The sequence below is a fragment of the Myotis brandtii genome, unplaced genomic scaffold, assembly GCF_000412655.1.
Source record: "Myotis brandtii unplaced genomic scaffold, ASM41265v1 scaffold447, whole genome shotgun sequence".
Taxonomy (NCBI): domain Eukaryota; kingdom Metazoa; phylum Chordata; class Mammalia; order Chiroptera; family Vespertilionidae; genus Myotis; species Myotis brandtii.
This window is the reverse complement of record NW_005367108.1, coordinates 1521979-1538889: the sequence shown is the minus strand read 5'-3', so window position 1 is coordinate 1538889 and position 16911 is coordinate 1521979. Positions and strand designations below refer to the sequence as shown.

Sequence of the window (16911 nt, the reverse complement as noted above, 5' to 3'; positions counted from 1 at the left end):
CACCTCTGCCGCATGTGGGACAGGTTGGAGAACCCACACATTCTTAGGAACTGTTGCATATCAGACTATTTACATAATTCTAAAATAGATCAGCATTACAGTAGCTACTCGCTCTGTTGTTAAATGTGAATCCAAATCAGGGGAATTGGGGAGACTGGGTGAAAAAGGTGAAGGGATTAAGTACAAATTGGTAATTATGGAACAGTCACAGAGATGTAAACTACAGCATAGGGAATATAGTTAATAATATTGTAATAACTATGCACGGGACCCCATGCATACTTGAAATATCGGGGGGACCACTCTGTAAAGTACATGATTACCTAACCATTATGCTGTACATCTGAAACTAAGACACAATTATATTGAATGTAAATTGTAATAAAAAACTTTAAAAATTTAATTAAAAATAAAGTGGATTAAGTATAACTATAAAAAATAAAACAACAATAATTAAAATTTAAGCATCATGAAGTTCTAAAAATTAAAGCAACTCAACTTATTATTATTATTATTTTTAATCCTTACCCGAGGATATTTTTCCATTGATTTTTAGAGAGTGGAAGGAAGGAGGAGAGACAGAGAGAGAGAAACATCAATGTAAGAGAGACACATCAACTGGTTGCCTCCCACACAGGCTCCACAGGGGCTGGGCCTGCAACTGAGGTACATGCCTTTGTAAGAGAGACACATCAACTGGTTGCCTCCCACACAGGCTCCACAGGGGCTGGGCCTGCAACTGAGGTACATGCCTTTACCAGAATCGAACCTGGGACCCTTCAGTCCATGGGCTGATGCTCTACCCACTGAGCAAAACTGGCTAGGGCAACTCAACTTACTTTTAAAAGAATTAAATCTCTATTGGAGGAGATTTTTAAATTATAACACAAGTTAATAGTGAAAATAATTATTTTATGATATAATGTCCATATTTCTGAGAAGTATTTTTTACTGTATTTCAATCTACTATTATGAGCAACACACAGAGCATTACAGGTTGAATGTGTGTAGAAACACAGGAGAAAAGGGCTGTCTACCAGCCAAGGGGAGAGGCCCTGAGCAGATCCTTCCCCACAGGCCGCAGGAGGCCCACAACTGCCCTCCCCTGCTGGCCTGGTCACCCACAACTACCCTCCCCTGCTGGCCATCTTGTGACGGCCTTTTTTTGATCTCATAGGGGTGGCCATCTTGTGCGAGGAGATGATGGTCAATTTGAATATTACCTCTGTATTATATAGTATAGAAATAATTTTTAAGTTCTTGCTTGGGGCTGATTCTGAAACCAGAACAATGTCCTGTCTGGTGCAGACATTTCCCCACCCTTCTCTCAGATGTTGGTGTTCCTCAGGCCTAGGCCTTCTCCTCTCATCTCATCACTTTCCTCAGTGAGTCTATCAGCAACTTTGGCTTCATTTACTAAGTATAAGTAAACTCCAAATAATAATAAGGGCTGCCATTTGTTGAGCACTTACTATGTCCTAGGTCCTGTACTTTACAAGCATTAACCCAGTTAATAGTTGTAACTGCCCTCCCTGCAAGGTAGGAACAGCCCACTTCTTCTAGCAATCACTCAGATGCCCATATCATGGGTAGCTCAAACTCCACATTCCCAAACTTAACTTACCTTCCCCACACATCTGCCTGTGCTCCTCCATAACATCATACAAGTCATCACTGTCCAGAAATGTGTAAGTCACTCTGGACTCCTCCCTCTCATTTATTATCCACTCCCAATCAGTTCCAAGTTCTATGAGTTCTACTTCCTAAGTATCCCTCATTCTATTCATATTTTTATCTTCTAGACAAAGCTCCCATCATTCCTGGCCTGGAGACCTGCAACAGCCACCCAGCTCATCTCTCTGCATCTAGTCCTATTTTTCTAATTCTGGCTACTCTACTAGCTTAACCTTATGACACTGGGCATCTAAAATATGGGGATAATAATGAGGTCTCTCATCCTTATAGGCTGCTTGAGTAAATATGATATATGGCATCTAAGTGTTAGGCGCTTAATGAAATCTTAACTCAGCTGACATATAAATTGAGGCGATTTGATGCTAGAGACTACACGCTTAACTGCCACCACATATGTCCAGGGAAGCCCACCATAATCAGAAAGGTCATGATGAAAAAGGATATGAGAAAGAATAATTTAGAATTAAAAGTTTTTTAGGATATAAATATAAGTATACTTAAGTTATTCTAAAACTTAACAGCTTAAAACAACACAGCTTAGTTAGGTGCCCCTGGCTTGAGGTCTTTCATGAGGTTGCAAACTATTAGCTGGGGCTGCAATCTCATCTGAAGACCTGCCTGAGGCTGAGGGGCTTCCAATCTCACTCAGTGGTTCATGGAGGCCTTCGCCCACTGCCACGTGAGCCTTTGCTCAGGGCTGCCTGACCACACGGCTACTGGTTTGCCCCTGGACAGGTGATCCAAGGGGCAGTGAGAGAGAAAGGGCCCCAAGATGTAAGTCATAATCTTTAATAAACTCATCTCAGAGGTGCTATCCCATCACTCTATCATTCAGTAGAAATGAGTGATTAAATCCAACTCATACTCAAGGAGAGGGGATTACACACAGCCAGAGACCACTGAGGGCCATCCTACAGGCTGCTTACTAGTACCACCCAGGTAGACATCACCCCTTGCAGGGACAGAGGGGGTGTGCTGAGGACAAGGTGGGGCCTGTCAGCATATCCTTTAGCCCTCTCTGTTTTTGGAGTTACACTGAGTTGCATGTCCTGCTAATTCTTCATCAGTAGATACACTCTTGTTCCTGCCTCCTCCTCACCACCACCTCTGCCGCATGTGGGACAGGTTGGAGAACCCACACATTCTTAGGAACTGTTGCATATCAGACTATTTACATAATTCTAAAATAGATCAGCATTACAGTAGCTACTCGCTCTGTTGTTAAATGTGAATCCAAATCAGGGGAATTGGGGAGACTGGGTGAAAAAGGTGAAGGGATTAAGTACAAATTGGTAATTATGGAACAGTCACAGAGATGTAAACTACAGCATAGGGAATATAGTTAATAATATTGTAATAACTATGCACGGGACCCCATGCATACTTGAAATATCGGGGGGACCACTCTGTAAAGTACATGATTACCTAACCATTATGCTGTACATCTGAAACTAAGACACAATTATATTGAATGTAAATTGTAATAAAAAACTTTAAAAATTTAATTAAAAATAAAGTGGATTAAGTATAACTATAAAAAATAAAACAACAATAATTAAAATTTAAGCATCATGAAGTTCTAAAAATTAAAGCAACTCAACTTATTATTATTATTATTTTTAATCCTTACCCGAGGATATTTTTCCATTGATTTTTAGAGAGTGGAAGGAAGGAGGAGAGACAGAGAGAGAGAAACATCAATGTAAGAGAGACACATCAACTGGTTGCCTCCCACACAGGCTCCACAGGGGCTGGGCCTGCAACTGAGGTACATGCCTTTACCAGAATCGAACCTGGGACCCTTCAGTCCATGGGCTGATGCTCTACCCACTGAGCAAAACTGGCTAGGGCAACTCAACTTACTTTTAAAAGAATTAAATCTCTATTGGAGGAGATTTTTAAATTATAACACAAGTTAATAGTGAAAATAATTATTTTATGATATAATGTCCATATTTCTGAGAAGTATTTTTTACTGTATTTCAATCTACTATTATGAGCAACACACAGAGCATTACAGGTTGAATGTGTGTAGAAACACAGGAGAAAAGGGCTGTCTACCAGCCAAGGGGAGAGGCCCTGAGCAGATCCTTCCCCACAGGCCGCAGGAGGAACCAACCCTGCTGACCCTTGATTTCAGACTTCCAGCCTCCAAAACCATGAGACAATAAATACACTTTTGTTGTTCAAGCCACCCAGTCTGGTTCTTTGTGATGGTAGTCTGAGCAAACAAATACAGCAAGAAAAAAGAAAAGGAGAAATTCAGAGAGAGAAGCAGAGCAGGATAAAGAGAGCGGGAGAAAGACTATGTGTTGATTTTAAAGAGAAATGCATAAGGGCCTATTATTAAAATCTCATTTGGCATATTTATGGAGCGGAGTGGCTCTATTCCAAGAGGCTGATAGAAATTTTCAAAAAGTGTGCAAATGGAACTCAGTGCCAGGTGAAAAGAGCCAGACTCTCCCTCCACAGGTGGGGCCGCACCTGGCAGGGGCAGGCACTGGGGCGGGCAGAGGAGCCCAGGAGCAATGGGAGAGCTCACCTTCTGGTAGTCTTCTTTGGATCGCAGGGCCACCTCCATGTGCGAGGCGAGGGTCGGATAAATGGCTGAGCGGTACTGAGAGCCGTGGTCATTGCCTTGGCGCATGCCTAAGAATGTGGAAAGTAGAGGATTACTGGGGTGACTGGACAGCAAGGCCAGGGCCACTCGGTCTCTATGACTCATGTGCCAAGTGCTTCTTTTAATTTTATCTTGCCACCTCCCTTCTTAAATAAGCATAAAATGTGTCTGTTTTGCTTTGCCTATTTTAACTATAACACATACTAGAGGCCCGGTGCATGAAATTCATGCACTGGGGGCAGGAGGGGTCCCTCAGCCAGCCTGCACCCTCTCCAATCTGGGACCCCTATGGGATTGGGCCTAAACCGGCAGTCGGACATCCCTCTCACAATCCGGGACTGCTGGCTCCCAACCACTTGCCTGCCTGCCTGCCTGATTGCCCCTAACTGCTTCTGCCTGCCAGCCTGATCACCCCCTAACCACTCCCCCGCCAGCCTGATTGATGTCTAACTGCTCCCCTGAAGGTCTGGTCACCCCCAACTGCCCTCCCTGGCTGACCTGGTCCCCCCCAACTGCTCTCCCCTGCTGCCCTGGTTGCCCACAAGTGCCCTCCCCTGCTGGCCTGGTCACCCACAACTGCCCTCTCCTTCCGGCCATCTTGTGGCAGCCATATTGCGACCACATGGGGTGGCCATCTTGTGTGAGGGCATGATGGTCAATTTGAATATTACCTCTTTATTATATAGGATCTTTGAGCCTAGTTAAATTTATCACAGGTCTTGGATCATAGTAGATGCTCTCTAAGTATGCATTTTTCTATGCAGATACTTAAATCATCATCTAGTCCATTTATCACTTACAAAGCTCTGTGATGCACATTATTCCTTTGGCTCCTAATGAGACTCACTCTATGGCAGGTATTGTTGTCCCTCACTCAGCAGTTAAGGAAATGTGATGATGTGCATGTCAGGGCCTGGAACATTGCTAGGTATTTGGGAGGTGCCTGTAAGTGACACAGTAACTGATGCTCAGCCTATGATCATACACCTAAGCAAAAAAAAATCCCTGGGACTTAATGTTGCCCAGTGCACTTTTCACCCTGTCACAGCAGCTAGGATGTAGATGGTGGTCGATTTCTCACTGAGTCATTTAGTCCTCAAAGCTAAATAGCCACAGGCTTAATATGGATCCCCTACTGATCTCTATACTGCTGTCCAAATGAACTTCACATGTTTATTGCATCATTCAAGAATCAGTGTCAGTCTTAACAAATGCCCCAAAACTCCAAGAGAAGATTCAACCTTTCAAAGAAAACCAGTTTTGTATTTCAAACTTAATGCACAATTATATCACCTGGGGACATTGTCAAAATGCAGGATCTGATTCCTCAGGTCTGAGTGAGCCTGAAATTCCGCATTTCTAAATTGTTCAGGGGTAGTGCGGGGTCACCAGATGGAACTTTGGGTAGCAAGGGTTTAGTGTTTGCCCAGATATCTTCAAGATTCCTTTATAACCTGTTAGTGACATTTTTAATTCCAGCAATGTGGTGAGGAAAACCTGAATCTTCCAAGCTACACTTTCTCAGGTATGGTGTTGACAAGGCTCCTTCCACCCCACATGTCATATACATGCCTTTCACGGAACTCCTATTCTTTTACATTTTTTAAATTAATGATTGATTTTTATAGAGAGAGGAAGTGAGAGGGAGAAAGAAAGAGAGGCATCAATGTGAGAGGGAGATATCAATCGGCTGTCTCCTGAATACCCTCTACTGGGGATGGAGCCCAAAACCAGGGTATGTGCCCTGACAGGGAATCCAATCATTGACTTTTTGGTGCATGGGATGATGCACAACCAACTGAACCACAGTGGCCAGGGCAGAAATCCTCTTCAATCTTAAGTCTTAGTTCAAGCATCTTCTCTCTGGAAAATCTTCCCTGGTCACACCTCACATGACAGTCACAGACTCCTGTGGGCTCCCTAGAGGTATTATCATGCTGCATTGGTATCACGTGCTTGTCCCTCTTTCTCTTCTGTGCCTGCCAGTGGGCATAGCGTTACAGCCACAGTGCTTGATATAACCTCAGCCAGAGGGATATACTTCTATTAATATTTGTTGCATGAAGAACACATGGTTCATACCTTGTGATCTGGGGCCCCACAATCAATACTGGAGGGCTCTGTCACATTTACTTTGTAAATGTAAATACAAATTCCAATATAAATAAAATAATCTTTCTTAGGAGCTACAGGAAAAAACTACAAATGAGCTGCTATGTTTGATCTTAGAGGTAAGCTCTGGAGTTAAGGACACCAAGGTTCACTATGGATGGGCAAGCTAGAACTCATGCTCACAACTGCGGGCCCAAAACAGAGGGTTAAATGGTAACAAAACAGTGGGACTTAGGGTCAAGCCATAGGCTACTAGCGAGGAGAGGATGGCACTCTGGAGGTGTATATGTATGTATGTGAGTGTGAGGGGGTATTTCTGATGCCCGCTTGTCCACACCCCCAGTTTAGCTGACTTCTTGGCAATCTCCTCCCACCTTCGAAGCCCCATCCTCTCCTCACTGCACAGAGATCAATGAGGACCAGGAACTAATTAGTGACTAAAAGAGCCAATAATGACACAAAAATGTTAATTTAACCTATTGTATGCCATAAGCATCTATAGAAGCAAGTGGCGGACCTCCCCCACACGCCATGTGCGTCTATAGCTGCAAACCTCGCATATCAACTCTGCTCACCCAATTTTAAAATCAGATTTATTAGTGACATCTCTGGGTTTGTAAAGAAAATTATGGTAACTTAAATTCATAAATATTCCAGCGCATATGGAAGAAATGGGGATGGTTTCTGTTTTGGACACGTGGCAGTTACTGGTTAATAATATATAATAAAAATAAACCCTCTCACCCCTCCAATAAACAAATATCAAATTAAAACATCTATTTCAGTGTAAGCATCCTAGTATTATTAGCGTATACAATATATAAGTATTGTTACAGTATAAATATTACTTTCAGTGCATACTCTGTAAGTATTATTAGAGTATCAGTATTACTTATTAAGCACCTAAGATGTACCAAGTACTTTTCCAGGTGCTGAGGACACAGCAATGAATAAAAGCACATCATCCCCTTGCAGAGTTCACATTTTAGTGGAACCTAAGAGACTGGGGAGATATACATTCCAGAGTGGTAATCTGGTGACATTTTCACTTCACCTTCCTCAGTTTTACCTCCTTCACTGACAAGCAGGGCTTTCTTGCATAGCTACTTCCCATCCTTTTGTGCATAAAGACATGATAGTAGTAACATTATTCTACACAAAGAAAAAAGATCGTGGGATGGCTGATTTTTGGTAAAATCTGACTCCTCCCATTCAAGTCTCAGAAAAGCAGGGTCTTCATGAAGAGTTGTTTAATCTATTTAAACTTCATTTCTTTTAAAAGAGAAATTAGTATGTGAGTAAAAAAGAATCTGCAGGTGTGACATTTCTATTTTTCAACAAGTTTTGCTAAGATTCCATATGCCTTGTACAATGAAGATAATAAATAGCTGTATGTCTGGTTGAAGGTCTTTGAATTATCATAGGATCCTGAGAAATTGATGCTTATGGATATATGAGAGGCCTGGTGCATGAATTCACTCACGGGTGGGGTCTGGCTGGCCCGCCCAGGCAGGGCCTGCCCAGGGGAGGGGATGTGGGAGGTTGGCTGGCCAGCCCCACCCCAATTGGGGTTAGGAGGGAGCCGATCAGGGACGGGCTGGCTGGGGGGAGGGGCTGAGGGCAGTTGGCAGGCTGGCCCTGCCCCCTGGTCGAACTCCCAGTCGAGGGGACAATTTGCATATTACCCTTTTATTATATAGGATAATGGCTTTTTATCAAACAAAATGGGAATAATGGAGAATTATTCTAAGGAAACGGTATAATAATGGGCTCTCCCACTAATCATATTTTCACAAATAGTCTGATAGCGGAGTGCATAATGAAAGCCTTAAGCTCACATCTGTATTTAGAGCTTCTCTTGTAGTGACATGACAACCTAAGGGGTAGGAACATCTGGAAGGTTTTACAAAATTGTGTGGTTGGGAAGAAAAGACGCACATGATTGTCATGCTAGGCAAGTATGCCCTATGACTATTTTTATAACTGGCAACTTAATCCCTTTACCCTTCTTGCCTACCCCCCAGCACCACTCCCACCAGGCTCCTATTAGTTTGTTCTTTGTATCTTTGAGTTTGTTTCTGTTTTGTTTGTTCATTTATTTTGTTATTCAATTCCACCTATAAGGAAATTATATGGTGTTTTTCTTTCTCCATCTGACTTATTTCATTTAACATAATATTCTCTACCTTCCATATTGTTATAATGGCAGGATTTCATTCTTTTTATGGCCAAGTAATATTCCATTGTATATATATGTAGCACATCCTCTTTATCCATTGAATAAAATACCTAGGAATAAATTTAACCAAGGAGGTAAAAGACCAGTACTCAAAAAACTATAAAACATTGAAGAAAGAAACTGAAGAAGATACAAATAAATAGAAGAATATACACTATTCTTTGATTGGAAGCATTAACATCATTAAAATAAAAAGCAATCTACAGATTTGATGCAATCCTTATCAAAATATCAATGGCATTTTTTTCAAGGCAATGTACTTCTATAAAAAACAATCCATGTATTATTTAAGTAATTAGTGGTTATATTACTGCTGCAATCCAGGACAAGGATTTACACACCTTACCCTGAAGCCATGATCCCTTAATTTAAATCCTAACTTGATCATCTGTTCATTGTAATACTATAATACTGATACAGCTCCTGTCACTGTTGCCCTTGTCCTCTCTGTGCAGATTTGGGGCGTCCCCAACTCACTCTGGGCTGGGCAGCCTTAAGTGAGAGTAACATCGTGGGCATTATCCACAACTCTGCTCCAGTCTCCCTGTACCTTTCCCTTTGCCCAAACCAAAAGGGCTACTTCTCCGGTGGAAAGATGGGAGTTATTCACACAATGACAACCACCACCTGCAGGCAGAAGTCTTACAATTTGAATTTACAGCCCTGACCTTCTGACCCTTTTGATGTTCTAATGAAACTAAAAGCTCCCCATGTCAGAAACAATATACACTCTCTTCCTGGTCCCTCCAGCTAAATCCCTGTGGATAGGAGAGAAGACAAGAAAGTGCTAAACAGATACATACAGTAGAGGGTGGAGAGAAAACATCAATGCCTTGTTTTGATTCCTTGAATCTTAGGTGATACTGGACAAGATATTAACTCTCTCTGGTCTACTCATGAATAAAAATGTTAATTTGATTCAATTTCCCCCCATCAATGTTCATCCTGATGAGAAGGTATAATGTCTTAAAACAAAACCATACACTCATATTCACATACTTGTATGTGTATTTGGTTAATTCCAATGCATATACCTTTCATTTCACTGATGAAGGGGCTTAGTAAATGGATAGGAGCTTGAAATTTGGAAGCAGATGGTTCATTGGAAAATATGATTTGATGCTCAACAGACTGAAAATCCCATAGAACTATGGATTTTCTGTTCTTGTTATTTTTAATACATTGCATTTACAGATGTTTAGCATCATTAAACTTTTCACCATTTCTTTCAACCTCCATTGGTTTATGTTATGAATACAAAACAGTAATTCACATGTGAGGAAAACCTGTTTACTAAATCTCTTGTAAGAAGCCTAGGACTTAGAGCTATAAGACCTTGTTTTTAAGTCTGACTCTGCCACTGACATGCTTAATGCAAATTGCCTAATCTTTCTGAGTCTCAAACCTCCTTTGTAAAACAGGAATTATAAAGGCCTAAGCAGTGGGTTTGTCGTGAGAAATAAATAAGATAAAACCTGCAAAGCACTTTTTGAACTATTATGTAGATGTTAAATACTTTTACATGTACAACTTTTAATAATCTTAGACTATTTCAGAACTACTTTTGAAATAAAAATAACAAATGATGTCATGCAAGATAGTCTAGGAGTAGCCCTTGAAAAGCATTATTTATATTAATCTCTCAGATATGCACACAACAGAGGTCACACAGATAAATCCAAAGAGAGGATCAAAATTTATTTTATGTGTATAGGTATGTACTATTTTAGTTTTAACTGCTTATTACCTCTTTTTATCAGAATTACCTTTTAAATTTTAACCCTGCCAACCTCCAGCCCAATTCTTCATTTCAATGGAAAATAAACCTAAGAGAGGGAAAAAAATCTTTAAGTGAATTCTCCTACCCCTGTTCGTAGCCATGAAGAGTTTTCCAATGTTTATCACTATTGGTCTCTGACCTGGTTTGAAAAAAAAAATCAGGTCTTTTGGCATTATCTTATATCACCTGAGCTCATACCCACTGAGGTGCTAGAAAGGGAGACAGAAAGATATGCAGAATGGTAGAAAGAAACAAAAAAAATTAAAAATCATTGAAAAATAGCTATAAAAGCCCACACTATTTCCTGGCCACTGCTTGCCTTCTTTCCTTCCTCCCACCCATTCATCCATCCTTCCCCTCTCAGGCAAGGTACCAGGTACGGGGATTCAGAAATAAGTCTCATTTTTCAACTAGATCACCTTCCTAGGACAATAAGGGGAAGTAGATGAAAAGTAATAACCATAACCAAGTGTTGGAGGTGTGTTTTAGTCTGCTCAGGCTGCTGTAATAAAATACCATTAACCTACAAACTTGTGGTTCATCAACAACAGAAACTTATTTCTCACAGTTCTGGAGGCTGGAGGTCAAGATGCCAGACAATTTGATGTATGCTGAGCAGCTGCTTCGTGGTTGCAGACTTCTTGCTGTCTCCCTGCTGTGTCCTCACACGGCAGAAAGAGAGTGCGCTGGCTCGTGGGCCTCTTCTAAGGGCACTAATCCCATTCACGAAGGTGGAGCCCTCATGACCTACTTACCTCCCCAAGGCCCCACTTCCAAATACCATCACGTTGGGAATTAGACTTTAACATATGAATTTTGGGGAGACACAGACATTGAGTCCATAACAAGATGTTATGGGGGAAAAAAATCTGTGATTGGGAAAATACAAGGATTCAGAGGAAAGAGTGGGTAAGTCCACGTGATCCGAGTGGAAGGGACCGAAGGCTGCATAGAGAAAGTGACTCTTGTCTCGAAAGAGAAGTAGATGGGGAGAGGGGTGAGAGACATTCTCCAGGAGGCCAACGGTAAGGATTACGGAACAGTGTGGTGCCTTCAGGGACATGATAGGAATCCGGACTGTTTGCAAAAGCAGCAGCCGCGTGTGAGCATCTTCATCAAAGCCCTGGGCTTATCTTCTCCAGCAAGCCTGAAGTCCAGAAGAGAAAAGTAACACCTAGGAGCTGCTGAAAATGCAAGAAGTGGTCCTGCTAACCCACTTAATCACAAAATAAATGAGATATTTGACTGTTATAAATTGATCTAAGCAGCCTTTATGTAGCTGTTCTCCAAAGGACAGAATTAACCAAAATCACATTTTGAGAAAGGGGGGGAAATGTAACTGAAAGGCAGAGAATCCCTATTTGTCTTGCAGTTTTTTTCAAACAAATATTGTCTCTCCAGCATGAAGTATTCTTATGGTGCCGACTGTGTGCTCAGCACAATGGAGGCTACAGAGGGATTGGGTTATATGCTTTGATCTCAAGAAATAGCCTGAAAACGGCAGGGAGGGAGAGGAACAATTTTGAGCTTGACACTGTATTTACCTGTACCGGGTCTTTGCCAATACTTCTCATTTAATTCTCACATAAGCCCTGTGAAGTAGGTGTTCTTAACCTTCTTTGACACAAAGAAAGCTACGAATCAGAGACTTACAGTGATCCTATGGATGTCACACAGCAGGTAACCGGCCAGCCTATGATTTAAACCTAGCTCTACCTGACACAAAGCTCTTTCTCTTTTCAAAACTGAAGTACAAGAAGTTAGAGCGAAACAATCAAAGACAGTGGAACAAAGCGCCCTGTAGGCAGCGTATCTGGTGGGGAGAGGGCACCACAGAAATAAGAACAAGTTTGGTATTTGCTGAGAATTGTGAAGAGCCAAGGCTGGTTTCTGCCAAAGGGCCAGGAAGGAAATGAATGTGGTCAGCTGAGCATGAGGCCACAGGTGTCAAGACAGGACACACCAGGGATTTGAGATGTAGGGAAAAGTCAGTTTCAAGAGAGTCCCAGGATTCTGTGAAAGCCCAGGTGAGCATCAAAAATCCAGAACTCTCCTTGGCACAGACTCAACAAGCATTGCAAAGTTCACTGTGCCCTCCATTTGGTTTTGGAAAATCTAAGAGGATACATTATTGACTTTATCTGGCTGTCTTTACGTCCCAGAAAAGCAAGTAATGGGCTTGCTGTAGTTGGTGAAAAAAGAACAACTGGCTCAGAAACAACATCTTGTGTTTAAAATTCCTCCATAACATTCTCTGAAGTGATTAATGAGGACTGGGCTTTGGGGTATTCCTGAAAAAAACTGACCTCTTGGCACCTACCAACTGTTTGAGATTTCTCCATCCACCCTCTCCAAATAAGATTTGAAAGGGACAAGCCACCCCGAGACTGCTCTAAGATTTCTCTCTCTCAGTAAAGCCAGAGAAAGCACTAAAAAGAAAAAAAAGAAAAGAAAAGAAAATGGAGAAATGCTTAATCTATAATGAAGCAAATAGATGGATGATTTCTCATCTGCTCAATGTGCCTTCTAAACTTTAGCTCATCTTTGGGCCCTAGCCCTGTTTTATACATTCTATTTGGAGAGATGAGAAATATGCAGGAACATGGGAATTTTAAAGGGAAGTTCACCCTGTGAATTGTTGTGAGATGATTACTTTAAGAAATTCCAGGAGCCACCAGCTAATAGTGAACATCAGGGCAAAGAAGGACATATTCCTAAGGGACAGAAATCACGAACTCTGTGTTAGGGAACGTCAAAGGGGCAATCTCATGAAGGGACTAGCCATGTTGGTTGCATAGACATGGTGACTCCCACCAGGATGAATCCATATTCTTCTCTTCTCTAGACTGTTGTCAGCGGGAAATGGGTCCTGACTGTGAATGAAGCAGAGAACTAGGCCTGTGTTTTGTCATGAGACAATTCTGGGTTCTAATTCCAGCTCTGCCCGTTACTAACTGTAACCTCGGCCAAGTTACTAGGCCCATCTAAGGTCTGGTTTCCTCACTGGGAAAAATGGGGATGAAGAAATGTACCTCACAGGTACATTTCTTGTGTACCTGGGAGCTCAGTAAACATCTTCCCCTCCTGTTGGGACAAAATTGTCCCCAGTTGAGACCCACTGCTATATATTAATAAACCCCGCCTTCTGATAGTGTCACTTATAAAGCCTACTTATTCAGGCTGCTAAATGAAACAATGTGTAAGAATTGAAAACTCTGGGATGGGTGGAAACTAGTTGTTATAAAAGAGTCAGAGGTCTTTGGCATTTATATTTTCATTTGTATCCACTAATTTCAGTGGTTAGTAGTGTAGATGTTTTGTTTTTTTTTATCCTCATATTCAAGGGAATGGAGATGTGCAATAGAGAACAAGACTTTCTTTTTTTGGTTAAATAGCATATTAAGTTATATATTGAAAGTCTAGAAAGAAGGGGAGAAGCACAAATTAAAATCAACACATATATATACTGTTTTAAAGAAATAAGGTTCTTAGTTGTATGGAGAAAGCAAGAAAAAAGTCTTTTCCCCCTTCTTATTTACACTGTGGGCAGCACTGACGTTATCATCATAATGTGTTTTCTTGGTGACTACAGCATCTTACCATCTCTCTCAGAAAGTCTCATCTCTCTCAAAAACTGGTACAGTCCTGGCTCACTGTGCCAATGAGGAACTGCCATCAGTTTAACAGAGAACAAAACTAAAGGCGAGTAAAACAAGATAGAATTATATTGCTTTTTCACTTTAGGTGGAAGCTGTTGAAGTAGGTGGTCTAGGGGTGACAGGGTGGTTCATGGTCACAGGAGCCCAGATTTTTTCTTTCCACTCACGTATCCCTAACATATGGCCCTGATCCAAGGGTCTGGTACTATAGCCGTCATATCCAAGTTGCAGACTAGAAGAAGGGAAAAAGAAGGGCACTTCTTCCCACTCCCTCTGCCTTTAAAGAGCCTTCCCAGACATTCACTCATATCTCATTGGTGAGAATGCAGTCACATGGCCACACCTCCAGAACTACCCTGCCCCCCACATGGGAGCAGGCCTAGGCCAGACTATCCAGGCCACATCCTTGCTCAGCTTTCTTCCCTTTCCTATCCTATTTCCCTCTCACTCACTCAGAGGTTCTTTTCTTTTTCTTCAATAAGTCACAGAACTGAATCCCTGTCTCAGGCTCTGTGTCGAGGGAAACTAACCTAACAATTGAAACTATTCAACTAGTTTTGCTTTCATTCAAGCCACCTGCTGCCCACCTCTTCTGCTATGCCGTTCCTTACGTTCTATCACTTTTGTTGTGATAAACTATTATTAGATACTAGTGGCCCAGTGCATGGATTTGTGCACATTGAAAGACAATTAATTAGAAGAAATATCGCTATTCACCCTTTCTCTATAATAGAAGCGTCAACCAAATTCACGACTGACAATGACAGATCGAAACACACGCATGCGATTGGCACCAGCGAGAGCTTTATATGTATCGTGTATGTGCAAGTCAACATTTATTTTTAAATATATATTTTTTCATTGATTTCAGAGAGGAAGGGAGAGGGAGAGAGATAGAAACATCAATGACGAGAGAGAATCACTGATCGGCTGCCTCCCGCACGCCCCCCACTGGGGATGGAGCCGGCAACCTGGGCATGTGCCCTTGACTGGAATTGAACCCGGACCTTTCAATCCACAGGCTGATGCTCTATCCACTGAGCCAAACCGACCAGGGCAACGTTTATTTTTAAATTGCCAGTGCGCATCATATGTATCAGCCAGTCGGCGGGTCGGACGGTTGGATGGACGTATGGTCGGTCACTTAGCCTTATATATAGAGAGAGATGTTTATTGAAGTGTTATTAGACAAGTTTATTAAACTGCTATAAATTAAGAGATCTAACTTCTTGTGGTCAGCATGTGGTTTCCATACACCTGAGCGACATCATTCTCAGGGGAAGACCACTGGCCTACATTCTGCATTGGTAACACTCAGGATGGTATATCTACATTATATTACTTGAGTCTCTTTGTGCAGTAAACATAAGGAGAAGCTTAGCTGCTATAACTCCGTTTACTAGATTTTGAACACTCCCACTTGCTTCTCCACAATTTATCTCAATGAAAATGAAATAACCAATGAATGGGTCAGAATTTCAAACATTCTATGCATATAAATAGAGTCAGCCCCTTTACTCCTTGCTTCTTGTACTGACCCTGCCTCCACAGAGACGGCACAAAAAAGCCACCTATGTGTTGCAGGGGCACAGGAGCCAGCATGGATGACTGGCATTCATGGGACAGCGTACACAAGTGCCATTTCAAGGAGGGCCTCCTGCCTTCTGCTGGAAATAGGGCTTCCACGGGAAAAACATCACAGGGCACTGAAGTCCTCCAATAGGTAGATGAGCCTGTATCCCTCATAGTGATAGACAGCACTTCTCATCATCACCCATGTGACCCTTCCTGGCACACCTGGCCTTTAAGTCAGGTGCCTGAGACAAGCCTTATTAATATGGAACAATCTCACTTTACCTGACTGAAAATTAATCCTGTCAATTTTAACTGACATCTCATTTTAAATTTAAAACACTGAGCAAACAGATGGAGAGCCCTTGTTTCATAGGAAGGAGGGAAGGTGGGAGGGAGGGAGGGACGGAGAAGTTATATATTATCTGCTCCTTCAAGTACCTCTTTTCTTCCTATGGAGTGTGAAAATAACTCTCAGGGGCGGGGAAACTGGGCTGGAGAAACTATGATGAACGGTCCACTACGAAACTGGCCAGACCAGATTTGACAGGACTCCAATGGCCCCTTTCAACCTCTGCCTAGGAAGAATGAAGCCATGCCAGCTAAGGCAAACTGATCTTTTTCACTTTTCATGTCTCAGCATTACACGTAATACTAAGTTTTCCCAGTTAGTTACAATTACACACGTACATGTGCCTATTTAACCAAACATATCTTACCTACAAATGTAGGTGATCAACAAAATAGCTAATGATTCTAAAGCCCTTATTATGTGCCACTGTATTTTATTATGTTATTCGTCCTATTCTCCAATGACATGTAGTATTATTATCAAACCCTTTTTTTGAAGATAAGACTGATACTCAGAGAGACGCTGAATACCTGCCCAAAGCCTGTGCTGGATCTGAAACTAACTCCAAAGCCAGGGCCTGCGGGGATCAGGCCGAAATCGGCAGTCCGACATCCCCCGAGGAATGTAGTAGTGTGCGAAGCAGCAGGCAGCCAGGGAGGAGCCCGAGCCCTAGCCAGGGAGGAGCCCGAGCCCTAGCCCTCTCGAAGTCTGGGACCCCTCCGGAGATAACGACCTGCTGGCTTAGGCCTGCTCCCTGGTGGCAGAGGACAGGCCCAATCCCTAAGTGCAGCCCCTCGTCAGGCTCAGAGCAGGGCCGATTGGGGAGTTGGGGCGCCGCCCCGTCATGCACAGAGCAGGGCGGATCGGGAGGTTGCGATGCCA

At 42.3% G+C, this 16911-nt stretch overlaps 1 protein-coding gene across 5 annotated transcripts in view; it reads right to left on the bottom strand.

Moving 5' to 3' along the window:
• MSRA (methionine sulfoxide reductase A) overlaps positions 1-16911 on the bottom strand; it is a 388985-nt gene that overhangs the window by 86604 nt on the left and 285470 nt on the right. For all 5 annotated transcript variants that reach the window (XM_005874625.2, XM_014546451.1, XM_005874627.2 and 2 more), the window contains one exon: positions 4238-4344. In XM_005874625.2, coding sequence (XP_005874687.1) covers positions 4238-4344 — 107 coding nt within the window. The remainder of the gene's footprint in view (positions 1-4237; positions 4345-16911) is intronic.